At 46.9% G+C, this 26,472-nt stretch overlaps 2 protein-coding genes across 3 annotated transcripts in view; one reads left to right on the top strand and one right to left on the bottom strand.

Moving 5' to 3' along the window:
• GAB2 (GRB2 associated binding protein 2) overlaps positions 1 to 16,520 on the top strand; it is a 92,788-nt gene extending 76,268 nt beyond the window's left edge. Inside the window, exons 3-10 of the mRNA XM_064644879.1 lie at positions 287 to 527; positions 2,570 to 3,156; positions 4,251 to 4,345; positions 5,083 to 5,365; positions 6,356 to 6,446; positions 7,762 to 7,864; positions 8,716 to 8,841; positions 10,638 to 16,520. Coding sequence (XP_064500949.1) covers positions 287 to 527; positions 2,570 to 3,156; positions 4,251 to 4,345; positions 5,083 to 5,365; positions 6,356 to 6,446; positions 7,762 to 7,864; positions 8,716 to 8,841; positions 10,638 to 10,781 — 1,670 coding nt within the window. The 3' untranslated portion in view covers positions 10,782 to 16,520. The remainder of the gene's footprint in view (positions 1 to 286; positions 528 to 2,569; positions 3,157 to 4,250; positions 4,346 to 5,082; positions 5,366 to 6,355; positions 6,447 to 7,761; positions 7,865 to 8,715; positions 8,842 to 10,637) is intronic.
• Positions 16,521 to 18,350: 1,830 nt separating this feature from the next.
• Positions 18,351 to 26,472, bottom strand: part of USP35 (ubiquitin specific peptidase 35) — a 28,695-nt gene continuing 20,573 nt past the window's right edge. For both annotated transcript variants that reach the window (XM_064644878.1, XM_064644877.1), the window contains exons 6-11: positions 25,932 to 26,090; positions 24,971 to 25,164; positions 24,756 to 24,849; positions 23,112 to 23,218; positions 21,113 to 22,328; positions 18,351 to 19,950 (exon numbers count right to left, since the gene is read on the bottom strand). In XM_064644878.1, the coding sequence (XP_064500948.1) occupies positions 19,780 to 19,950; positions 21,113 to 22,328; positions 23,112 to 23,218; positions 24,756 to 24,849; positions 24,971 to 25,164; positions 25,932 to 26,090 (1,941 nt within the window). In that variant the 3' untranslated portion in view covers positions 18,351 to 19,779. The remainder of the gene's footprint in view (positions 19,951 to 21,112; positions 22,329 to 23,111; positions 23,219 to 24,755; positions 24,850 to 24,970; positions 25,165 to 25,931; positions 26,091 to 26,472) is intronic.

The following is a 26,472-nucleotide window of genomic DNA, read 5'->3' as shown; positions in this document are numbered from 1 at the left end:
GGCTGACATCCCACAGACATCCCTGCAAACCACTAAGCATGTGATGAAATAGGATAAAATGATGAAATATGATTCTATGATAAAATATTATAAATATGTATTTCCATACATGGTACCTATAGTTGCATGTGCTCCAAGTAGAAGAGGTGGGAGCATTACTTGGAGTCATAAGCAAACCCCTCTGACCTCCATAAATGACAGAACATTTAAGTAAGGAAAGTCCTGGAAACACAAGTTGCCGGGTAGCTCCATCTGCCACTCACGTGTGTGTTTTTTCCCTGCACAGACACCCTGAGGAGCATTGCCTCCATGAACCATGCACCACGGTCCTCCCCGGCAGAGCTCAGCAGTGCCAGCCACCACTTGCTGCGAGAGCGCAAGTCCTCAGCACCGTCCCACTCCAGCCAGCCCACCCTGTTCACCTTCGACTCACCTGCCAGCCACCTCCAGAGCACCCTGTCTGCCAGTGCCCCCCAGGACTACCTTTTCCTCCACCAGTGCATGAGCAGAAAGTCAGAAAATGCAAGGTATTTTAGCCCACCTGGGAGCAAACCTCAGGGACAGCTGAGGGAGGGCTGGGTATCAGCGGCTCAACCTACCTCCATTCTTGGAGGTCTGCAAAACCCAGCTGGAGAAAGCCCTGAGCAATGGTCTCATCTCATCGTGGTTGGGAGGAGGAGGTCACAAGCTCCCAGCTTTCCTGGCTTTCTGGGTTGTGTTAAAAACTGTCTGGATGGCCGGACCCAGAGGATGGTGATCAGTGGCATGAAATCTAGGTGGAGGCCAGTCACTAGAAGTGTACTCAAGGGGTCAATACTGGGTCCAGTTCAAAGGGCCATGGAGTTGCTGAAACAACTGGAGCATCTCTCCTAAGAGGAAAGGCTGAGAGAGCTGGAACTGTTCAGCTAGTAGAAGAGAAGGCTCAGGGGGATCTCCCGTGCAGATAAGGTGCAAAGAGGATGGAGCCAGGTTCTTGTTAGTGATGCTCTGTGCCAGGACCAGAGGCCATGGGCACAAACTTAAGCACAGGAGGGCTCCTCTGAACATCAGGAAACACTTTCACTATAAGCAACCAAACAGTAGCACAGGTTGTCCAGTGAGGTTTAGCAGTCTCCATTCTTGGAGATACTCCAGAGCTGTCTGGGCACAGTCCTGGACAACCAGCTCTAGGTCACCCTGCTTGAGCAGGGGGTTAGACCAGATGATTTCTACAGATCCCTTCCAACCTCAACCACTTTGTGATCCTGCAGGCAGGGCCCTAATTCCTGCCTTTAATCAGAAAAACAACAAACAAAGGGATGGGCAGGGTTTCCACCACTTTGCCAGTCACCCCTTCCAGAGCTCACTGGGCTTCGTGGCAGCTTGGCGGCGCACGGTGTGGTATTTCTGAGCGAGCGACAGCTCTCCGCCTCCAGACCCAGCCGGTTGCCTTAAATAGCGAGGAGTTTTTTTGACGTGAAGAGTTTTGGCTCGCAGGAGCAGCGAGGAGGGAGGGAGGGGAGAGACAGTCAGAACCCAGCTGGCGTGGACTGAGAGCAGAGCCCGGGCTGCAGCCTCCACTGGGCTTTCCTGCTGCAGCTGACTTTCCCTACTTGAAAAACAACAAGAGAAAAAGGCTCAGAAAAATTAACTTCAGATGGAGTTAATAGAACAGTGTTTAAAAAAACGGCCCTCTGATGCTCCAGCTGTGAGGATACCTAAAAGCCACCCTCTGAGAACCCAAATGTGGCTGGGACACAGAGGAGAAGGAAGCAAGCACCAATGCTTTGGTGAGCAGAAACAAACTGGCCGGTGGCAGCTTCTGCAACTGGGCCAGAAATAATCATCTGATCAATGCCCAGTGCATGGGGCCAGGCTGCAGAACTGCTGGGAATCCCTCCCCTCAGCTCTGGAGCTCTTACTTTACTCATCCATAAAATGAGGGTAATAGTAGCTAATTGGCAGGCAATACTGAATAATTAACACATGATGTTTCAAGTCCTTGACTGAAAGGACCCTGCCAGAACCGAAACTTTTCTGGGTGTACTGAGCTCCAAAGGTGGTGAGAGCTCAGTATTTGTCTTATCACAACATCACTTGTTTTTTTCCCCAAATAAGCCCTATTTCTGAGCGCCATCTCGTGCTGGCTCCGTGAAAGAGTCCCTATTGTCCCTGCAGAGCACGAACCCTGTCGAAGCAGGGGTTGCAACCAGCATCTCCCAGATTTTCCCATAGGTCCAGCACTTTCCCAGTGATTTGCCACAACTGGAAACTCTCCCATAACCCTTTCAGGTTTTCTCACCACAGAGATTGATACAGGGCAGGAGCCTCTTCCATGGGGGAATGTTTATGTGGGGCTGGGTGAGCCCTTTCTGGGTGGGAGCATGTGGCCCCTAAAAGCCTGACCCATGCATGGTTATACCTTTGCAGGCAAAAAAACCCAATCAAGGTTACCTTTCACACCCTTGCAGTGTATATGCATTAGGTCTTCATGTAAGTCAGTAAGGTGACAAAGAGGAAAAGCAGAGTTTGCTGCACCCCAGGACCAGCTCTCCCCCCATCTCAACCCCTTTGTCCCCTTCCTCTGCAGGAGTGCCAGCTTCTCACAAGCCACACGGTCTGCCTTCTTCATGCGGAGCGACACAGCGGTCCAGAAGCTCTCTCAGGGCAATGGGCACTGCGTGAACGGAGTTGGTGGACAGCTCCATGGCTTTTACAGCCTGCCAAAACCCAGCCGGCACAACTCGGAGTTCAGGGACAGTGCGCATGATCTCCCACGCACCTTTGGCTCCTACACCCACCCCAAGTCAAGCCTCACCAGCTCTGAAACAGATAATGAGGAGGTCTACACCTACAAGACTCCCAACAACACCCTATGCAAGGAGTTTGGGGAGCTCTCCACGGACTCCTATGACATCCCTGCCACCCCACTCTCCATATACCAGATCCCCAGGACATTTACACTGGACAAGAACCACAATGCTCTGGCTGTGGCCGCCAGCGACTCACCCTCTGCACCACCCCCGCGGCCCCCAAAACCTGGGCAGACAGAGCCACGGTGGGGCAGCCCACCCCAGCGGCTCCAGCCCAGTGAAAATCTAGGTCTGACCCCCATGGCAGCCACCATTCCACGGAGAAACACGCTGCCTGCAGTGGAGAACAGCAGATTGCACCGAGGTGAATTTTGGGGGTGGGGAGCTGAGGGTGGCTTTGTCCTGTCTACCAGACTTGGGCAGATCAGTCCCATGGGGTTGTGGTAGGGCTGGAGTGCTGTTGGCATCAACCAGGGGGTGGACACAAAGAAGCTCTCCCCAGTTAGGATCTAGCCCTGTTTTTTGTATTCAGCAGGCAGGGAGAGGCATCCACAGAGTTCTGCCCACCAGAGCTACCCAGATGACTATTGGCCATGTTGTAACTTGAACCAAAACCCCAAACCCGCTTGCATATGAAGCCCTTCACCAGATTTTTGTGATTTCAGCTATTTTTAGTTTGCCTTCAGTTCATAACCAGGTTTATCAAAACATACTTCAGCCTGGAGCTGCCTTGGTTTTGCTCACCAAAGTGGGTGAGCAAAACCTTGGATTTGCACAGGTTGCACATTACCTTGGTTTTGCACATCACCTTGGTTTTGCACATCTCCAAGACCCGATGTCCCCAGCGCAGTAGAGATGCTGTTCCCATTGGCCGTGAGTAGGCCATGGATGAACATGCCCACTTGTACTTAGAATGACAAAATTGCAAACTTAGAAAAGGTGGTTGAAGAGAAAATACACTGTAAATTTTACACAGAGCTCTATGAAATGCCTCTTCCATCTCCTCCTACCTAATTGCCAACATTTAGACTGAGATCAGACCCATGCTCAGCAGTAGGCAGACTTATCTAAGAGCTTAGCATTCATCCTCACCCCATCCTTCCCTTACTGGAGGCTCCCAGCCCCTACATCTGCTGAGCAAGCTCTAACAGAGCTCTCCCTTAAACCAGTTTTGTCACCATGATGTACCTTATCTGACATCTTTACCCCTGGGATTTTGCAGTACTTTGACAGAACCGGGTTAGGTCCACACAGCATGTGCAGTTGTGGTGATGCATCAGAGAGATGCTAATTGGGAAGGAGCATAGGAGAGAGTCTGTGACAGACTAAAGACCATGTCTTCTCATCAGCATCTGAATCAACAAAACAGATATTGTCCTCACAGTGCCTTGTTTTCAGGGACCCCTTTTTATTGGCAGTTGTGGTGGGACACGTTGTGCATTTGTGGTTGCATTGCAGCTTCTTCTTGCGAGACGTACGAGTACCCCCAGCACGGGGGCGGCAGTGCCGTGCAGTCGGTCGAGTCCATGAACGATGGGTACAACTCCTACCTGGTGAGTGGGACTTGGTGTTGGCCACCACACTGTAGGCACCTACTTGCATCTTATAGATTCAGAAACAAGTTGGTTCCAGGATGGACCTCACAGTGCAGGCCTGCAGAGCTAAGTCAAGAAGGGTTTTATTAATTGTTTCAGTTAAAATCGTGGTGGCCTGCAGGGAACAGATGGAGTGACAGATGGACCTAACCCAGCACCGCAAGCAGAGCTTTGCTTCCACACAGTGTATCTTCCTGGAGCTTTGGCCCCAAAAAAAAAGTGCCTAGGAGTTTGACTTCTTCCTTAAAGCCTTGGATGCTTCTGAGTTAAATTTTGACACATTGCCAGAACAGCCTCTTTTGTGCACTTTCTAAGATTTCCTGAGCTGGAAATTACATTAAAGCAGCCTTTCATATTGCATTTTAGTCATGATCAGAGACCAGGCAAGAAAGGCTTTCCAGATTAAGCATGTTTCTGCAGCTCACTCTGATCATGAGAAGATGCTCAAGTCTGGGCGATGAAGACCTTTCTCAAAACTTAGGATGTTGCAATGTCTTGGAAACAGAGAAGGTAGACCCTCTCAGTGCAAACTGATGGCCAAGGTGGGGACAGACCATCCCTTCCCTCTGTGCTTAGGTTTTAGAGCAGTTCCCACCTCAGATGTGTATTCATTTATGAAGAGATGAAGGGTTTATAGTGGGGTGGGGTTGAGCAGAGTCTGATACTTACAGCACATCCTCCCACTTGTCCCCCAGCAAGCCAAGGCAGCAGTGGCTCGCTCCCACAGTACTGACTCCGAGGACAACTACGTCCCCATGAACCCTGGTTCCTCACCCCTAATCCATGCTGAGAAAGCCAACGACAATGCCCAAAACCTCTACATCCCCATGAGCCCTGGGCCGCATCACTTTGACCTGGTGGGGTTGTCCTCAGCCACCCTTCCTGTGCATAAAGGAGGAGCTATGGTGCAGTGTCACAGACGACTGAGTGAAATCCAGCCCCCACCAGTCAACCGCAACCTCAAACCCGACCGGAAAGGTAGGAATGGTTGTGGGGAAATCTTTACAGGAATCCTTTTATTCGTCTCATACCTCAGGCTTCATCTGTCATCTTGTGCACAGTTCTGGGTGGGGTGCATTTTGCTACTGCCAGCACATTCAGACCTTCAGATCTCTCCCATCCCCTTCATCTTTCAGGAGCCTTATAGTACAAATGCAACTTTCATGGTGCTTGAACAGCCCATCTCAAGACCTTACAGGCCTTTACAGGAAATATATGTCACGGACAGGATCTCACCCCCTTTGCCCGCACCCCTCCCTGTGCTCCACCCCAAAATCTCAGTGTTATGTTCAGATGACTCAGATTTTTCCTGCTGTTTCCTACTGGTTGGTTCTAGGCAGTTCTTCCTTCAGGGCTTTCCCAGTATCCTCCAATTCCCTCCCAGTCCCTTGCCTGACAGGTCACCAAGGAGATCCTAAGGAGGAGGGCTTTCATTGTTAGGGTGTCCACACCTAACCCCATCAACACTCTAATCAAGGGCTGGGGCTGGAGCATAGCACTCTTCCACCTAATGAACCATCCGTGATGAGAGGAGTTTTCATATTCCCCTGCAGATGCCCTTTCCCATTCCCTATGGGAAAACACTCCAGACGAAGGTAGCTCAGGGTCAGCAGCATCTGGTCTTGTCCCCATCTCACAGATTTTCAAAGATCCCTGATGAATGGGTTTATACTCTGCTGTTTGGGCATTTTTAGCAGATCCTCATTTCCTGGGAGGCATACTCCCCTTTTGGGACCACCCATCCATTTTAGGGCTGTGGGTCAGAGGGAGAAATTCACTGTTTTCTCTCCTGGCGTAAATGAGTGCAGGGATTTTGGCTGGAGATATTTGTCATCAGCAAGAGGGCTGGTTGGCTGATTAGCAGAATGGGAAGTAATCAACCATTTTTTGGGGACCCTCTCATGCCAGTCATGGATGCTGAATTCTAGGAACATGCTGCCTCTGAATAAAGGCTTTTCTCTCCCCCAGCAAAGCCATCACCATTGGACCTGAGGAACAACACTGTCATCGATGAGCTTCCCTTCAAATCGCCAGTCACAAAATCCTGGTCCAGGCCAACGTGAGTAATGGTTGGGGGATGAATTCTTGCTCTGATTCAACAGCAGCTGTCTGGTCTTGCTCTCACTGGTGTCCACGTGTAGCCAATCTGTCACCTCTGTCATAGGTTCCCCACATCACAGCTGGTGGCAGAAAGATAAAATGATTTAGGTTGGGATTTCACATGAAAGCCCAGCATGTGGCTGAGCCCAGCATGTGGCTGAGCAGCTAATTAAGATCCCTTGAAGACATTTCCTGTTTCTGGGATCTGACGACTTCTGGAGAGCTATGGCTCTCACATTGGACCTGTGGTCCACCACAACTCATGATCCAGCTGAGCCAGACCAACTCAGCCACACTGGGGGTGTGGGGCATGATTTCACATCCCGCTATCCCCCCAAAAACCCCACTGTAGTCTCAAAACATAGGGTGACACTCTTGGGGTCTGACCAAGACGTGCTTTGATTGCCTTGAAAGCAAAGCCTAGCCCAAAGGAAGTCTGCAAAATTAAACCAAAGCTCTTCAGAGCTATGTCTGCCGGCCAAAAATAACAGGATTCGCACAATTTCAGCTCTGCTGCTAATTCACGGTCTGATGTTGTCCAGTGAAAGGCAGAAGCAAAGCTTGGCTGCTATGACTTCTCTAATAAATTGGATTGTGTGGAGACTGACTGCAGGGCATGAGCGCTGTGTGCTGAAATCACTGCACTGGGAAGCGGCGAGCAGGGTTTGATTGACAAGACGTCCGACCCTGGAGAAGCTAATGGATTTTTCCCTTATCAGCTAATCATATGACCCTGCTTTACTGAAAGGCAACGAATAGCTTTTTAAGACACACGCTTTAATGCCAGACACTGATTTAATTTTTTTGTTTGGTATAATTAGATTTGGCCAATTGAAAGCAAGACAATTCCTTGGAGGATTTGTTTTCCAGCAAAAAATTTGGATAGGGCCCTGTACAGTAAACAAATCCTGTAGCTGTGGTAAGGCTGGAGGTTAGAGGCTTCACCAAGGCTGGCTCTGCATCCTCCACAACTAAATGTTTCCTGTGAAATAAAAGAGTTCATGGAGCCTGGTTTGTGTAGGTGATAGCAGGAGAGTTACAGGTACATAGCAAGCAAAAAATTGTAGAAAGAAAAGAAATGGGAAGACCAAACCCAGTGATTTCCAACTCATGGAAAGGATGGGTTGGAGAACCTCAATTCCACCAGCTCTTCTTCATGCCCAGTCCCCAGACTGGAGCATGGTAATGTTTGTAGGCATCAAAAGCTGCCCTCCTTGGCAATGAACAAGCAGCCCCTGCCACCATGGATAACACATCCACCCTTGTCCTTACAGCCAGACGTTCAACGCGGGCTCTCTGCAGTACTGTCGCCCTGTCTCCTCCCAGAGCATCACCAGCACTGACTCGGGAGACAGCGAGGAGAACTATGTGGCGATGGTAAGGGCCCCACAGCTAAGACAGATAGTCCTGGCAGGACATACACATTCCGCAGCTCTGCAAACGCATTCCTAGCTCATGACATGGAAGTGCTCAGATAGGACTGTGTGATGTCCACCCTGACATACATCCCTGCATGCACAAAACAGTGTGCTTCCTTCTGAAAATGACAGGTCCCACTGGAGTTTTAAATGTATATGAGAGCAGAAACATATATCACCTACTTTACCGGGAATTAAGAGGGGATAAAATGTATAAGAACTGTCAGGGTGTATTTTCCTAATTGAAGTTGATTTTTTTCAATTTTTTTTCCCCCTAATATCGACTGACATCATATTTGTGTGGAGGGCAGGGGCTATCAGAGCAGCAACAGGGAGCGGCACTGCTTACAGGGAGGGGATTTTGTCTCTCTTGGTGGAGCTGCTGATTTAAGCATATTTTCGAGGTTATGTAACTCATGGGGTAGAGGAAATCAGTGCTCTCTGTAGCATGGTTGTGATTAGTGAAGATCTCAGAGCTGGCCTGGCCTCACTGAGGTGTGGTTCCTGGGACATGCTAAAGCCCACATCTGTTATCAGGCATGTGAATAAAATCAGCACAAAGGCAGAAGAACTGCTCCAATACATGAAATCAAGAACATGAGCTTGAAATATTTGTTAGCACAACATACAACATATGTAGTCCCCCACCAGGTCTACACACCCTGGTCCCAGAGATGGATGACCAAATATCCAGGCTTTTTATTGATAAAGTGCCACCAAGGCGCTTTGCTGCCAGATTTGTGTTAATTCCCTTTTTTCTTTATTCCCATTTTAATCCTCATTATCTCTCCTGTCTCTTCCCTGCATTAGCAAAATCCCATTTCTGCTTCTCCTGTTCCTAGTGGTACCAACAGCCCAGCGCCTAAAAAGAGTTCGGGGAGTGTGGATTACTTGGCCCTGGACTTCCAGCCAAGCTCACCAGGGCCACACAGAAAGGTATGGGGGATTTGATAAACTTCTTATTAAAAGTGATGCATTTTTAAGGAGTTCTATGCATATTGACAGTAGCATGGTCCAAAGTCCTGGACTATGGTCTCAAGAGTCTCTCATGGTCAGAGAGCTGGAGCACCTCTGCTGTGGAGACAGGCTGAGAGAGGTGGAATTGTTCAGCCTGGGTAAAAAAAGGCTCCAGGGAGACCTTAGAGCTCATTCCAGTACCTAAAGGGGCTGCAGGAGAGCTGGAGAGGGACTTTTGAGAAAGGCATGGAGTAATAGGACAAGGGGGAATGGCTCCAAACTGATAGAAGGTAGATTTAGATTAGATATTAGGCAGAAATTTTTTACTGTGGTGAGTCACTGGCACAAGATGCCCTGAGAAGCTGTGGATGGCCCATCCCTGAAAGTGTGCAAGGCCAAGTTGGATGGGGCTTTGAGCAACCTGGTCTAGTGGAAGGTGCCCTTGCCCATGGCATGGTTGATACTAGATGATCTTTAAGGTCCCTTCCAACCAAAACCATTCTATAATCCACTGCTGTATTTACTCTAGGTCAGACTCAGTGTCTCTTGCATGTCTGTAGCCCTGCTGGAAGTGTCACCATAGGCATGGATGTGCAGGGGTTCAGGGATGCTGATGAGACCAGAAATTCAGCTGAAGATTGTATTCAAAAGCTGTCAGGAGGTATCCCCAGGAAGTACCAGAAGTTTTTTTTCCTCCTTCAGAGCAACACATCCTCCAAAACTAGACTTGGGTTTTCCACCTGAAAGTATCTGAAATACTTTCATAACCTTATTCAGAAAATGCTGGGAACCTGTCTGCTGCCAGTCAGGTGCTTTCAAAGGGTGTCATTTGGGCAGGAAAAGTACAAACTGCTTTCAAAAAAAAAAAACCTGACCTTTAAAAGTTAAATAATGTTGAGCTGATTAAGCCATTGCCTGGTGAGGAAGAGCTGTGGGGAGAAGATGGGTCAGGAATGGGATGCTTCTGTAAATGTCATATGGAAATGTGGAAAGGGAAGCTCCTAAAGACACAGATGTTGGTGACTTTTCTCCAGGTTCATACACAGGGGAAACAAACACCATCTTAAAGCAAATCATAGGAAAACAGGGCAATGAAGTATCTCAGGACATCCACATATCCAAAGGAAGCTATGTCTCCTGAGGTGATAAACGAGACCTAAAAGTCTTGGGAAGGTTTCACATTATCTGGTCCAGTTGCAAGCAGATGGAGGTCCTCTGAAATGCTTGTAGAGGCAGAAAAAGCTCCAGAACCCCAGAAAGTATGGTAAAAAATATCTCCTTTTTCCTTAACATGTCTCCTGGCTGAACCTGCAAACATATCTGTTGTTTTGAGAGTGAAAATGGGTTAGCACCATAGGTGGGTAGAATCAGCAATGCTAAAAGGGATGGAACTGGGATTTTTATGTGTATCTGTAAGAGTTCTTGAGTTCTTTACAAAAAAATGAGCAAAAGGTAAGGCTGAATTTGTAATATCAGCAGTTAGAGAACAAAATTGCAACCAAACATCTATGTCCCAGAGTTTGTGGGAAGGTAAAGACCCAGGTGCTGTTTCTGCCCTTCCATTGCACCACAGTGTCATGCCAGCAAGAGGCAGAGCAGGTGAAATCTTTCATCCAAGACTCTTTGGGAGGTTAGAGGGAGGGTGATGAGCTATGGAGTCTGCAAGAAAGCAGGAATGGTGCTGGTGGACTTGTGGCACCCTCAGTGCTGCTGCAGGAAGGATCAAGGGGGACGAGCAGGGAGCTGATGAGTGACCCTGTTTCTCCTCCCCACAGCCCTCCACCTCGTCGGTCGCCTCAGACGAGAAGGTTGATTACGTGCAAGTGGACAAGGAGAAGACACAGGCGCTGCAGAGCACCATGCAAGAGTGGACTGATGTGCGGCAGTCCTCGGAGCCTGCCAAGAGCGTGAAGCAGTAGTGCCTGCAGCAGGCATCAAAACAGGCCAATGTCCTGTCGGTTTTCCCCAGCTCCACTTGGGCTGGATTTCTAAGACTTGTCTGTGGAGGGAAGGGGGTCTCATTATTTTTTTTTCTCTTAAAACGAAACAAAACTTAATTTCAGGGGAAGACTTGGCGGATACTGTTTGCCAGTGATAAAGACCAACTATGTTCGGTGGCTAGTTTTGTGCTTTAGCTGCTGGATGCACTATCCAGGAACTTCGATTTAGCAATACCAGGCTTCACCCTACACATCTTTTGCTTACAGCTATCAAAGCCACCTTGTATGTGCTAACACTGCATCATCTCTCCCTGTCTTCTTCCATACCATACCCCAAACCATGCCGTGCAGGTTTGCAGCATCTCCCATGTGACATCATTCACCAGCTCTGATTTCCACTCCTTATGGTTGTTCTCTTCTCTGCCTCCTCCCAATCCCAAAACTTAGCAAGAACCATTCCTTTTGAAATCATTTTTGTTGTCTGATCTCTTGTAACTAATATTCTCAAAACCTGTGAAGGCTGTTCTCCTCCTGGTCAGACATCCCCTGTGGTTTTGGTTGGGGTTGTTAGCTTGCAGGAGCTTGAGGAGTATCCACTCTGTCCCACTGAGCTAACTTAGAAGTCCAGGACTCACCCCATCATACACACACAAACATGCTGGCACATGCTCACACAAGTTTGTTGGGGTGTCTTCTGTTGATATTTTCCAACATCTCTCAAAGTCAATGGGCTGGAGAGATGATTGGCTTTGGAAGCTAGAATTTAAGCCCTGACCCGCTGCCTGTCTGAAATCAATGCCTGTGAATCTGATCCCAAGAACTAAAATTTGCCCTTTGTGGCACCAAAAGAAGCCCATATAGTGAGAATCCTACATCTGTGGCCATTGTGAGAAGCTCTGAGGGGTTCAGGGAGGCTCTGGAGACCCTGTGTATCTAGACTGGTGTAAGGATGAGTGACAAGAAGGGAGTGGAAGGCTGCTGCAAGGACTGGGAGAAGGCAGATGCAGAGGTTGGTCTTGAGTGAGGAAGTCTGGTGGAATGTTTCTTGGAAGAAAGAAGAGTAATTGAAATGTTGGTTGATAGTGAGGTCACAGGCTTGGGAAGAGGCTGGTCAGGACAGTCAGGGCAAGGTGTTTCAATATTAGCTTTAACATAGCATTTTGTTTGGTTTGTGGAGGGTCCAAAAGGCTGGACTGTTTTCTCCTCATCTTCAGCAATGTTCAACACAGAAATAGGGCTTGCTAACATTAACAACCCTACGCTCTAATTATGGGTGGGAATCTGCTGTTGCCCCTTGCCAGCATCCTTAACACATCCAGGCTTTGAGATCACTCTGCAGGCAGCTGCTGGACACAGAGAGACAAGAAGGATGAGACAGTTTAATGCAGAGATAATAATTTGTGATCTCATGAAAACAGGAAGAACTTATGATTACCATGGAGCAGCCTGATTGCCAGACAGCAAGCACTGACACGAATAAACAGGTTGACTGCAAACCGACAGCCAAATGAAGGAAACATTAGAAAGATGAGGTAATAATATTTATTAAATAGCTGGAGCTGTTCTTTCTGCAGGCTTAACCTCTTCCAGTACCATGAGCTCTGTGTTCCACCAACACCACCAAGTTATATTGATTATTAATGCTTAAGCGTTAACACATTTGTTTAATCTTGGTTTGAGTTTGGAAAGGGCCAGACGTGACCCACAGAGGGATGGGATACCAGCCACTTAAGGATATGCTGGTAAAATAACTTTTGAACTTCCAACACCATTTTATATTTTCTTCTTGCATGCCATGAAAGGGAAGGATGTTAATGGAAAAGGTCTGACAACCCATTTAGGGCATTGAAGTGTTGGGCTTTTACAGAAATAATGAAGCAAATATCCTAATGCTCATGGTAAAATAATAATCACTAGAAGGAAAAAATCCCAAAGGGGAAGATTTAGCACAGTCAGATGCTTTCTGAAGATCAGTGAGTGTGTTACTGCCTTTAAGGGCCATTGCGTCCTGTTGGGGGCTTGCACACTTGCCTGGTGAGATGACGAAATGAAGACTAGAGTACAGTGCTCTGTATTTCTATCACCCCTGTCATCACTGCATCTTGGTACCATGGCAGTGGGCAGGCAAGGTGGAGGCAGCAGCAGTAGTCATTTCTGATGGTGCAGGGGCTTGAAACACAGTAGGTTTGATTGAAACACAATGGGTTTGGATGCAGTTTGCTGAGTGGGTGCCCTATGCTCTGCACTGGGACTAGATGCATCCAGTGCCCACTCTCACATATAATCCAAAGTGTTAATTAAGATGGAAAAGGCCTTTTGTGATACTGGAGAGACTAGGCCTTTTTTTCCCTCCATGTTTCACAAGTGTCTGTATTTGTTCATGGGGCAAGCACTGGCATGGGATAGCACTTTTCCCAGGCTCAGATCCCCTGTTTTAATGATTTGCTCTCATGAGCATCACTGGTAACTGGCCCATTACATTTGGCAGACCAAGGACCAAAACAGCCCAAAAGTAGCTATTTTAAAACTGCTGGTTGCTCATCCCTCTCCACTTTGCAGTGAAGTCTGTGTTTGCACAGAAACAGATACGTTTCTCCAATTTTTTCCCCTGCTATGCACCAAGCAAACAGCACCTCCAAACTGAGTAGCAGCCCACAGACTCTATGCCCTATAGACGTGACTGTATCAACCCCTCCTGAAAGCTGTTAAGTAATCAATGGCTTCAGTGGAAATAGTCATCTGTAACGATTGCTGAGCTGATTACAGCAGTCCCTGATGATTAATGTTTGTGCAGTATTTAGTCTTAAATCATATTGAAAAGCAGCTGCTTTAATTACACGGACTGCCAAGAACTTTGTCCTGAAGGCATTGAGTTTATCACATCCACTCTCTACTTGGATGCTCAAGTATGACTGACTCTTTTGTTAGAAATAGGTATTTTAGGAAGCTGAGAACATTGCAAATTATTCATTTTAATTGCAATTAAAATGGCTTGAGCCTTCACATCAGACCCTGCTCTACAGCTCTATGGTCTCATTTAGAAAAGGGATGTGTTTGCATGTGTGTGGCAGGACAAGCATCATGACCTCAATTATTTACTTTTTATGAAGCACCAGGGCCATGGCTCAAAGCTTTCCCCAAGCTTTAAAATTTCTAAGCTGTTGAGTTTAAAGGGAAAAGTCTCCAAAAGTGTGTATCCCTTGCTGTAAGTCTGCAACTGCTGTTCACAGTTCTTCTGTCTGCTGAGTTCTGTGAGCTGCCTTGGAGTTGATTTGCTCTGAACTGACATTTGAGTGTTTAGTGTGAAATACATTTCTAGCTCTAAATGGATGCCGGGCTTAGGCTTAGTCTCAAGTTGGAGAAAGAAAATACGTGTGAATGCAGACTTTGCCAGGGCAAAGTTGAGAGTCTGGCAGATAAGGCTAAATACAGAGCCAGGACCAAAAGGTAGCTAAGGCTTGGGTTGATGGGGGCTAACTAGGATAGATTTGGACACTGGGCCACCAGCCACTGATGTATGGGGAAACATGTGGTTGGAAGGAGAGAAGGCAGGGGAGTTTGCCAGCATGGCTTAAGTCTTAGTCCTCACCATGTGCTCCTTTGGCATGAGTCTCGACTCAGGTATATAGAGATTTGGGGGCTTTTACTCAGTAAAAGCCATGCACTGGTGGGAGGGGAGCTCCCACCACTCTCGGGACTTACCCAGGGCATTTCACTCTCAGTGGGTGAGTGCCTGACAATGTGATGCCTCCGTGCTCTGGCTTTCAGGGATCTCTGGTCCATTCACCCAGCTGTGAGATGGGCAGGAGAAGCCCTACAAGAAATGTGGTGGGGACCAGTATGTGCTGGGAGACACCTTGCTGTGGGGCTCCCATGAGCTGTTTGTGGGGCAGCAGTGCCATGGCTTCACAGGGTTGTCCTACAAAGTACTATCTTCATTCTTGGAGCTTTTCAGGACCAGTCTGGATCAACCCCATAGCTGACCCTGCTTGGAGCAAGGGGTGAGACTAGAGACATCTCTTCCACCCTGAGATCCTGTGCTGCTGGGGTTGAGTGGAGACTCCTCCATGTGAGGGAAGGGGCTGAAAGTGTTGCTTAGAGCCCTATAACATGCAAAACTGGGACAGGGCCACTTCTCCTGTGAAGCCATGAAGCCAACTGTCAAAGAAAACAGCTCAACCTCTAAGGCCATACACACCATCAAGAGGAACTAATGCATATTGGGGCCATCCCTTGCACCTGGGAAAGGGCTGGCTGGCCCAGACCAAGTTACCCAGGACACAGACACACAGTCCAAGCAACTAGAAGACATCTTGAACCTATGAATTTTTTATGCTAGAGACTAACCCAGAACCCTCAGCAGCTCCATGCCAGCTCCTACACCCTGGCATCCCAGTCCTTTGAGCATACCAGGAAGAATTGGCTTGTTTTGGCTACCCATTGATCATGGCTCCTTGGGAGGGGTAGAGCTTTGCCCAGGTCTTTCTTATGTGGTGTAGACTTTAGTAGGAAGATGTTAAAATAGTTCCCAGGTCCTGTCTGATCTTTCTGGCCTAGGAGGTGAGTAAGAGAATGGTTTTCTCAAGTTATGCTTGCATTGTGTTGATGTTTTCCCACCTGATGATGTAATAGTTCCATTCTATGTAAAAGTTGACAGTCACCCACACTATGTGATTATGAAGAAGCCCTACTTGTAATGGGAAAGGGGAAGAGCAAAGCCTAACCCCTGACACCAGTCAGAGAACATGCATGGACATCAAAAAACTGTCAAGAAAATCAGAGGGACCAGTCCAGCATCAATTCACAAGGGCCAATAAACCAATAGGCCCCTGATGAGTCTGTGTCCCTCTCTTCTCTGCCCAACCTGTCCACATGGATGCAATGATCTTGTAGCTGTTAATGAGGTTCTTGCAGGTAGAGATGTGCACCTTTTGGTCATGATTTCTCCTTGGTATCCCATCATTGTAGTCACAATTTTATCTCCTTGTTCACAACTCTTAGTGTTGTACTGTTGATTGGGTTGTTAATTCAGTAGTTGATATGTAGCAAGGTGTCACCAAACAGCTATCCCCCTTCCATCCCATGGCCAGCTGGTCCCTTTGGACGTGGTGGATGAAGCACGTCACAGAGAGGGGAAGGGAGCAGGACCCTGGGCTCCACAGGGAGCCTGTTGATGAGTTCCGTAGGGTTAGGATCAAACCTTTAGAGTAGTTATATCCCACTCAATCTAGCCCTTGGCAAAGTCAGCATATCCCCACTGACTTCGGGCATCATTGCGTGGGAACAGATGCAGCCAAATTAGGGTAGTTTTCTCCATGTGTCTCTTAACCTGCTGCGAGGAGGGGTCAGAGCCCCGGCTGTGAAGCTGTTGCATTGGCAGCCAATTCGCAGGGACGTTTTGTGTGTTTCAAAGCCTATGACTGTTCTTAAAGAGGAGTATTTTTAATTTTTTGATTTCCATTTGTAGAAGGAAGGAAAAGAGTAATTTGTGGCAAACTGTACAGTATGTGTCTTCTTGTGGTGTCACTGTTTGAATGGTTATTAAGTTTTCAAATCACTGTGGACAGCTAATCACTTAAGTTATTAATTTATTCTTCAGGGGTTTGTCGTTTGGTTTTTTTAAAGGTAATTTGAAACAATTATTTATCCTGTAAATCGGTCTTGAGTGAAGCATAGATAATACTTTTTTTGCTGTTAATAAACATGGTACATGCCTGACGTGAAGGTGATCTCATTTTTAAGTACTGTATATGCAACAGGAAAGCAATGGGAAAATAAAAGAATGATAATAAAAAGACATCTCTCACTGGTGATTCCCAGCATGGATTCAGAGTGGGGAGAGAAGGGGGGAATTCATGGGAAGAGCAGATCAAGTTCAATTACGTAGCACCTTTAAAGCTTTCAGAGCATCTTCTCAGCATGTCACCAAGAGTCTCTTACAGCTTCAAGTTGTCCCATCTGGGTAATGAGGACCTTTAGGATGCAGCTAGGGGGTTTTCTGATACCAGAACCCAAACCATGTGTTTTTCAGCTGCTAAATTGAATTTCCTACTATATGTCTGCTTTAGTGTGTGCAGAGTAAGGACAAGTGCTGCCTTCCACACCCATCAGCAGCTCGACATCTGTGAGCCCCAAATCACCCATAGAACATTAGCACAAGGAAAAATTCTTTCCCCAGAGTTAAAAGTTCAACCTTCTCCTTCAAGGCACTTATATATACTTTTTCTAAAAAAAAAAAAAGACAACTGTGGAAAGATATGTCCATAAGCACAGCCCCTGTAACACCCTTTTTAGATGAGTAGCATCACCTCACACCTGCAGCATATCCGGGATCCCAAACCAAGAGCTGAGGACTCCCCTTTGGGTTCTCCTTGACCAGAGGCATGTGTGACAGACACTACAGGCTATACTACCACATATACTATAGCATATACTTTATCAATATACAATATACAAATATCACTGGCATTACTAACACTAGTAATACAGTATATAATATACTTGTTGTAGCATATAGTAATATACCATATTCGTGCTATACTGGAGTTCTGTAAGGCCTTTAATATGGTCCCCTATAGCATTCTTACCCATCAATTGGAAAGAGATGGGTTTGATGAATGGCTGGACCGTTAGATGGATAAGGAATTGGCTGGATGGCTGCATCAGAAGAGTTACAGTCAATGACTCAGTGTCCAAATGGAAATCAGCAATGAGTGGTGTCCCTCAAGGATCCATACTGGGGCCAATACTATTTAGTATCTTCATCAGTGACATAGTGGGATTGGCTGAGTCCAAAAGCTAAGTCCAATGCTAATAACTACAGGAAGTGAACAGAGACTAAACCAAACAACCTCATTACACCATTGAAACTCTCCAGGTTGCTCTCCATGCTGAGCACTGCATGCTGTTTGCCTCTGCTTCTCTCAGAATACCTTGGGGGAAAAAAAGATGTTCAGCAAAGAACATGACTATGATACAGCCTCTCTATTTTCCATGTTGGTTTGACTATCTGACTTGTCTGACTTCATCATTTAGATTAGGATCTCATCAAGGAAAGACAGTTTCCTACAAAAGCACCTTACAGCACATGGCCCAGAAAATGCCTCCAGGTGACACTCCGGCAGAAAGAAAGGAGCTAGGACAACAGCAACAGGAAAACTTTTGGCAACCTCTTTGAACAGGAGGTAAATAGCAGTCTATTAATAAAACCAGGAAACACTGTACTTTCTGTGAAACTTAAGCTTTGGGTCCATATTTATTCCCTCTTAGTACTGCCTTGAGTCTAGCTGACTTAAAGGCAACAAACACATTCCACTGCTCATCTGCAAGACCCCACTATTAGAATTGTGATCTTCTGTTGGAAGGCACCCAGCTGTGGCCTGGGATCCCCATTCCAAGTCTGCCTGCTCTCCTCTTCCAAGCCACCCCTCTGCAGGATTGTCCACATCTGTGAGGTTGGATGCTCATCTCGCATCAGCTTTCCCATCTCTTTTTTGACCCATCAGCCCAATAGCTATGAGTACTGCAATAAGACACTAAGTCTCTATGTTGAATTACTTAATTTCCTTTATTTATATGTAGGAAAGGCAATAAAAGAATATGATAGTATACATCACAGATTTGATCCCAAGTGTCCTCTCTAGCAGACTTTCTGCTCACATTATCCATAGCAATGTCTATGCTTTGCCTTTTCCTCTACAGCAAAACAGTATTCCCAACCCAATACCCCATGGTCAGGATTAGGTCCTGCACTTAAGACCTAAGGCACAAGTCTCTGCCACTTGAGTTGGAGATATCTCTACTACAGGCGTGAGGGAGGAGCAGGCTGGGGACAACAGCTGGGGAGGGAGACGGGAGGGAGCTGTGGTCCTGTAGATGTGCTGCCTGGGGCTTGAGCTGGCCACCTGTCACCAAAATCAGCCCCTGTCCCATTACTGATTTATATAATACATTCGTTTACATAGTATGTATTTATATTGGGTTGATATAATATATCTAGTTGGGCTCCTCTCCTTGCAAATCAGCATTTTTTAAAAAAAAATAGCTAGTGAGTTTAGGGGAGCTCTGTCATTTGCTGCTCAGTGCAGGGTATCCCAAAGAAAAGCACAAATTTTAAAGGGCAGATACAGCCCAGAAAGCCATCAAATGACAGCAGCAGAAAGAGGCTAACTAAGTCCTAAAGACACATCTGGAAAAACAGCTGTGTGTCTGGGTCTGATGTGCACACTAACAGTATCCAGAGGTCACTAGTAACACAGCAGGTCTTCACTGGAGCCCAGAACCCCCAACTGGTTCAGATCAGTCTCTCTTGGCTGGAGGAGTTTGTGCCCTTCACCCTCTTTTGGATGCCTTGCAATGCAGCATAAAGCCCCTCTGGTCAGCCTGCCATCACTCGCTGTGACCAAGCAGGCTTGCAAGCTCACTGCCTCACAGATCAGCATTGCTACACTAGATGCTTGGCAGTTTTCAGACTTTTCAGCCCTTCTCTACCTTTAAAGGTGTGTCAAGGTGGGTTCTCAAAACCACATTAAAAAGAAATAAAACAACTGAGCAGAGGTCCCCCCAAAACAAACTCAGCGCCATGGGAAGGTCTGCAGATGGGATGTGCATGGGACATCTCCATCCCTGGGGCCCCTCTGGGTCTTGTCTTCCTCCCCAAGCCTGTCCCTGTCCCCTCCCCAGGCTAGTGGCATGGCTCACAGCAAGCAAGGCATGGCTACGCTGAAGCAAAAGGGCACTTTTCCGAGCTGTCGGCAGCTGCTCATCGCGTTAGCTTAGGTACGTTAAGGCATGAAGGCCAAGTGCATAGGAAGCAGCAAGACCCTCCAGATGCCTCCAAATCAGCCCCTGAGTCCTTTTTCATTGAAATGTTTCTCAAATCCTCTTCTGAGATGCTCCCTGTCATCAGGGTGAGGAAGAGGAGCCTCTGGCTTTAGGTTGGCTCCACGGACACTACCTATCTGGTTTAGCCCTTTGGCTAGAAGACGAGTCCATGAAAGGAGCCGGATCCGCCCCCACCTGCTGCTGGGCTGCAGCCCCCTGATGAGCTGTCATCATCCTTGTCCTTGTCCAAGTCTCTCCACCACAGCGGGGATTTTGGCAAGGCAGAAATGTAGGCGGCTCTGTTCCTCGCTTCTTTTTCCTGTTCCTGGGAGAAAGAAGGGGGAAAAAGCCACAAGGATATCAGCAACTGAAGGACCCAGGTGGGAGGATGCTCCCACCATCTCTGAGGAGCCAGGAGCCTGTTTGCTTACCCTTGGGAGCCTCCTCCAAATTAAACTGGGGTGTGAAGGCCACATGCTCATCTCTAGAGTTCAGTGAGAAGGATGCAGCAAATCATTGCATCGCTCCAGCGATCAAAAACCAGCCCTTCCGTATCACCTCTGGGAGAGGAGGGACCGCTCAAATTCTCCCACATGCTGTTATTGTCATATGGGATACTACTGTTTGGAAAGCGTTGAACTCCACCAGCTGAATGAAATCTGTTCTAGTTTGTATTCCCAGCTCATCTGTTTGCCCAGGGCAGCTGTGGATACCCCATCCCTGGAAGTGTTCAAAGTCAGGCTGGATGGGGCTTTGAGCAACTTGGTCTAGTGGAAAGTGCCCCTGCCCAAGGGAGCTAGATGACCTTTAAGTCCCTTCTAACCTAAACCATCCTGTGATTCTATGATAAGAAGGAGAAAAAAAACCGACCTGGCTTGCAATGGCTCAGGTGAATGTCAGAGGTGGTAGGAAGGAACAGCTGGTTACCAGTGAGCGAAGGTGGGAAGAAGAGGAAAGGGTAGAATGTAAGGAACAAGTTTTTTACAATGAGGGTAGTGAGGCACTGGCACAGATTTCCTAGAGAGGTTGTAGATGATCCATCCCTGGAAACATTCAAGGTCAAGCTGGACAGGGCTTCGAGCAACCTGATCTAGTTGAAGATGTCCCTGCTCATCCTGTAGGGGCTTGGACTAGATGGCCTTTAAAGGTCCCTTCTGATCCAAACTATTCCATCATTCTGTCTTTTCCAGATACTCAGAAGAAAATTTCAGGCTGAACTCCCAAGGGCAGATAACAGCAAGTCAACCCTGAGCACAGGCACAAGGTGTCTTGTACCAATCTCAGTGCCCAGTTTCAACAGGAAACTGTAACCTGTTTATATCTGGGTGCTACAAAGGAAAAGGGACTTGGCTTCAGGGAGTGGGTGGGTATCTGCAGGATTTTAACCACAGGACATGATCCCACTGCTGCTCGGATGGGTGGGAACATGGCCCATGAGCCGGACAGCTGCAGGATCGCACCCTGTTGTGCACAGCAGCGGGAGTTACCTGCAAGTAGAGGATGTTATCTTTGGAAATTGCTTCCATCAAGTCCTTATGGAGGGCAGGTTCTCCATGCAGGCGGCCAGCCTCAGTCAGGGCCTCGTTCAGCAGGCAGCTCTGCCTGCCCGGCCGCTGCCTGTAGAAGAGGACGTAGGCAGTGTCTTTGGGGAAGAACGAGGTGACATTGCTGACTGATTCAAAGGAGGAAAAGGAAACTCTGGTGTCATTGAAGAGGTACCACTGGATTTCCAAGTCCAACTGCTTGTCAGAGGCTGGTTTTGGCACCCCATCCCGGGGCTGCTCGTGGGGGACAGTGTCAGTGCACTCCCTGGAGTAGCAGTAGTAGTGACCGCTCTCAGAGGAGATGCCTGAATGCACCACTACACTGCAGAGATCATACAATAAAGACATAAAGCCACTTCCTGGGGCAGCACTATCCTTCCCACACCGGCAAACTTCCTCAGTTTCCTCTGGAGTAACAAGGATGGGTAGCTTGAGCACCACAGGGATGGAGATGTTGTCCAAGATCTTCTTCCTCTTCATAGTCCGTGGGTCGAAGGAGAAGCGCAGCAGTGTGAGGATGAGGTAGTGTGGACCCTCTGTCAGCTCTGCCACCTTCTCTGCGTCCTGCAGGGAAGCACATTTCTCGCAGTGGTATTTATTCTCTGCTGTCAGTCTCTCTGGTGAAAGAAAATAGTTGATTAGATCTGGGACAGATCTGGAGTCCTTGGGAGCACATGCCTGCTCCCCAAAAGTGGAGAAAGGGTCTTTGGCTGTATCCACACTAATATCATTGCCACTTAAGGGATTCGCTGCTTTTCCCGGCTCCTGGAAACCCAATGTTTCCACCAACATCGGCAGGGTTGCAGGATCCCCCACCATGGGGGCCTTCCTCCGGATCCACGGAGACCCTGCAAGCTGGCCTGCATTTACAGGAGGCTCAATGAACTGTGGGCCAATTTCTTCCACTGGCAGAACAGGTGTGCTACCATGCATGTTCCTGTCTGATGGAGGAAAAGCCAGGGACAGGTCTGTGAAGGCTTCTTCTCGGGAAGAGACATTCAGGCACTTCAAGCAGCGGATCTTTGTCATCATTTTACCCCCAAACATCTTCTCAATCAATGTCTTGTTTAAGTAATGATGCTCTACTGCCTGAGACATCAAGCTGGATTCCTTGAGTTTCTGGTAGATCCTCTTCCCAGTTTTTTCTTCTTCGTGCAGCCTTTAGCAGGGGAGAAAAAGGCTGCATTATGCATCAATACAACACCAAGAGGTAGTTTCTAAAGTAGGGTTCCTGTTCTTCACTCCAAGCGGTTAATCCCAGTTAACCTGTCTGTACCCAGAGGTGTGATGCTGCAGGAGGAAGGCAGGAAGGAGTTGAGCAGGATTGGGGAACCTGAAGGCTCTGTGTGACATTGATTCCCCACTTCCAGAGAGATCACTGGCACACCAGAGATTTGGTATTTCTAGGTAAGAGAAAGGCAAACCCCACCATTTTACAGAGGAGGCTGAGTGGCTTGTCAGGTAAATCTCTAAAGTTGGTACAATTTTAGACTGGATATCAGAAAAAATTTCTTCACTGGAAGGGTAGTCAAGCATTGGAACAGACTGTCCAAGGAAGCAGTGAAATCACCATTCCTGCATCCAACATTTGAAGTGCTCAAAACATGTGTAGATGTGCCATTTAGGGACATGGTTTAGTGGTGGGCTTGGCAGTGTCAGGTTAATGGTTGTATGATGAGGTCTTTTCCAACCTTAACGATCCTATGATTCTATGAATTCCCCTGCCTTCAGAGCAAAGGCAGAAATTTTCAAGCCGAACTAAGTTCTGACCTTACCCCTAGGACTGCCCAATCAGGGTTTTATCAAGGAGCCTCTGATTAGTTTAACCGTCTTTCGCCCCAAGCCTCCACTCTCATGTGCATGTGGGTCAGCATTAAACATTACTTTTGGTTCAGGGATGCCATAGACACCAGGCTCCAAAATCATGGAGCTTGTCACGTACCGGTCCAGCAAGTACTTGAGATACTCTGAGCAGTCCTGCTGAGCTCCAGGGGTGAACCAGGGTGGCCAGGAGGCAGAGAGGAAGCTCTCAGGTGAGATGGCAGGTCGCTGCCAGCAACACAGAAGAAATGCAATTAATCCTAGGGATTTTGTTCTCAGTTCACACTGGGGGATGGAGAGGGGAGAGGAATGCCTTTCTGGCTGTTTCACTGGGAGCACAGTGTTCTGTGCTTGATAAGATCCCTTTTTTCTCCCTACAAAGGCTAATCCCAGTGCATAGGAAGACTATCTTGGTTTGCTACAAGCCAGGACAGTAAGGATGAATTTCAGACATTATTTTACATATACTTCTATAAAATATCCATGTGTCTATCCTTCAGTTTTAAAATGGCTTATTGGCCTGATCCAGATAATTCTGCTTAATTCAGTCTGAATTTAATTTGCTGCTCCATTTAATTTGATCAGGATCTCTCTCACCAAATCCCTTCATTAAAAAAAAAAAAAAAACAAAGCAAAAAATACGCTAAACTTCCACCCAACATTCTGATCACTGCAGGCAGGTAATCTGCATTAACAGATAATGTAATTGATGCCATTAGGAAGCAGCTGTCTAATTAACATGGAAAAAGACCCATCTTTGGTAAAAAAATGACTTTAAGAACAGCCCAAAGAAGAAAAATAACTAAAAGGAAATTAGCAGGAAACTATTAACCATCAACTACACAACAAGCAAATATGCTTCTTTACTTGCTCATCACAGAACACAGATGCCCTAACCTGCTATCAAATACTAGACTCTTCTATGACTAAATATTAAATTTAGCAGGATATCTATATTTTCCCCTTAAGTCATCTGTAGTGACACAATACCACAATGCCACAACCCAGCTCTGTCAGTCAAGGCTTAGAAAATGGAGAAGCCCAGATGACTCGTTACCCAGCAAAGGAAAATTCACTGGATTTTCAAAATCTCATCTTTCTAGGGACAGAAAGATACATTTTCAAGAGAAGAGTTAGATATGACTTAGCTGTATCTCCAGGAGTCACTTCTATTAAATTTCATGCTTATTAAATGTCATGGAAACATTCATAATTAGTTTAAGGGTGTTATTTTTATTTTACTTTCCCTCACATACAGAGGATTCAAAATATTGGAGTCTAAGGGTTTTTTAATTATTATTCTTTAACAAAACAACTTTTAAGGCAATTTTCATTGATTGGTTGTGCTTTGCTGTGGAGTAATGGGACAAGTGAGCTGCTCCAGTCTTTTTCCTTGCTGCATAGCAAGAAACAAAACCTCTGCTTTACACTAACAGGCTTTTCAGCTGCCCACAGATGTAAACTATTACCAAAGGGACTTCATTGTCAACACTATTAGTTATTACATCAGCCCAACCCAAGAAGACCACAGGCTGAAGATAGACAGCCTGGAGTGAACATAGCTCACTTTCATGGGTGACAGGAGCTTCCCTCCTCCACCCCCAAAAATAAGCCTCCTTCATATAAACAAAATTTGTCCCATTATAAAAACCCACCAAGATCCACAGCTCCTTATCAGCACATTGGAGCCGGCAGGAAGCAACTTGGAGACGAGCCTTTCCGCAGCCGACAGTCCAAACAAATAACTAGAACATGAAATAATTACCTGACTGTGCTCCAAAAATGCAAAGAGCCACTGGAGCTTTGTCATCAGGGGCTGGGAGTTGCCCTCAGTTAAATTCAACACTGAATGCCGAAAGCTGCGAAAGAAAAGCAGAGGTGCAACATGTAAGATGGAAAATCAGTGTGGGACATGCAAGGCTGGTGTGACAAGTAAGCCCTGGAGCAGCCTTGAATGGGAGCAAGTGAGGAAAAACTCACTCCGAAGCCATGAAAAGAGACTGTATGATGCTGTTCATGTAGCAGGTGTTTCCCAAGTTAATTAACCCGATCTTTCCTGTCTCTGATTTAGATGCCAGGCGTGGGTAGAAGCAGGCCAGCTCATTCTTCTGGGAGGTCCAACCATTTTGTCCCAAGAGGTGTTTAATCCGGTCTTCATTTGGAATAGGAAGAGCCTTGGAAAAAGAGATCTGTGTTATGAGTCATTATCTGTCCTCACAAGGGGAAGCAGAGGAGCAGGCACTGATTTCTTCTATCTGGTGACTAGTGATAGGACACAAGGAAACAGCATGAAGCACAGTCAGGGGACATTTAAGTTGGAAATTAGGAGAATTGTCCACCACAGGGTGGCTAGACACTGCAACAGGTTTCCCAGGGAAGTGGTCACTGCACCAAGCCAAGAAGCATTTGGACAACACTCTCAGGCATACGGTGTGATTCTTGAGGTTGTCCTTTGCAAGGTGAGGAGTCGAAGTTGATGATCCTTGTGGATCTCTTCCAACTCAGGAGATTCTATGATCCTGTGACTCTAGGACTGATCTTTGCCTGTGAAGAATTAGTAATGGGCAACTGCAAAACTCCTCTGCTAGAGGTGTTCTCATAAAACTCATTTTCCCTGCTCTTCAGGTGAACATGCCACCATGCAAGGAGTGTTTACCTGACCGTATTAGTCCTTTAGAGGCATTCCAGAATAAAGTTGTGACTAAAATCTACAGGTAACATCGGGACTTCTGCAGGCCCACCATTAGTGAAGTATCTTCCCTCAACCTGCTTAGGCAGGGCTCAAACTCAGAATTTTAAACCCTTTCTTCTACTACAATTTCAGGTGTTGTTGAGGTTATTACAGCTCTACCAGTAGGTCAGTCCCTCTGTACTAGACTACCAACTAAGATGCCATTTCCATATGGAAAGCAGAAAAATCACTGAAAAGTGTATATCTTACTTTAACTGCTTCTAGGACAGGTTCATAGAGGTCTGGAAATCCTGAGAAGCGGAAGAACATGCAGTGGATGAGCTCAGCCAGCTGCTCCAGGGAGCTGGTTGCCGAATTGGAATCCTCCTTCTTCAAAGAGGCCACCAGCCTGGGGATGTGAGGGAGTAGCTGAAAAAGGAAAATTCACTACAAAAATTACTCCAAATTACTCACAGAGCTTTAACATACAATTGGTGGAATGACATTCACCCACAGGCAGAAAAGACAATATACAGGAGTTGACTTCAGTCCCATTCTGGACTTCATACTTCACCCTATGAACTCAACAGCAACTCTTCCATTGACTTTAGTCAACCTTAGAGGGTTTCATGCTGCATGACACCTGCAGGTTTGTATTGCTGTTTTACTGAACTGCAGTTGCCATGCTTCAGTGTCTCCTAAATCCCACATCCACAGTGGAAAGGAGCATTATATGCTGACTGCCAAGTACAAGGATTCAAACCTGCAAGATAGATGGAATTAGCCTAAAAGAAGTGTTGTCTGCTGTGCT

The sequence above is a fragment of the Pseudopipra pipra genome, chromosome 2 (assembly GCF_036250125.1).
Source record: "Pseudopipra pipra isolate bDixPip1 chromosome 2, bDixPip1.hap1, whole genome shotgun sequence".
Taxonomy (NCBI): Eukaryota; Metazoa; Chordata; class Aves; order Passeriformes; family Pipridae; genus Pseudopipra; species Pseudopipra pipra.
This window is presented reverse-complemented; position numbering and strand designations above follow the sequence as displayed.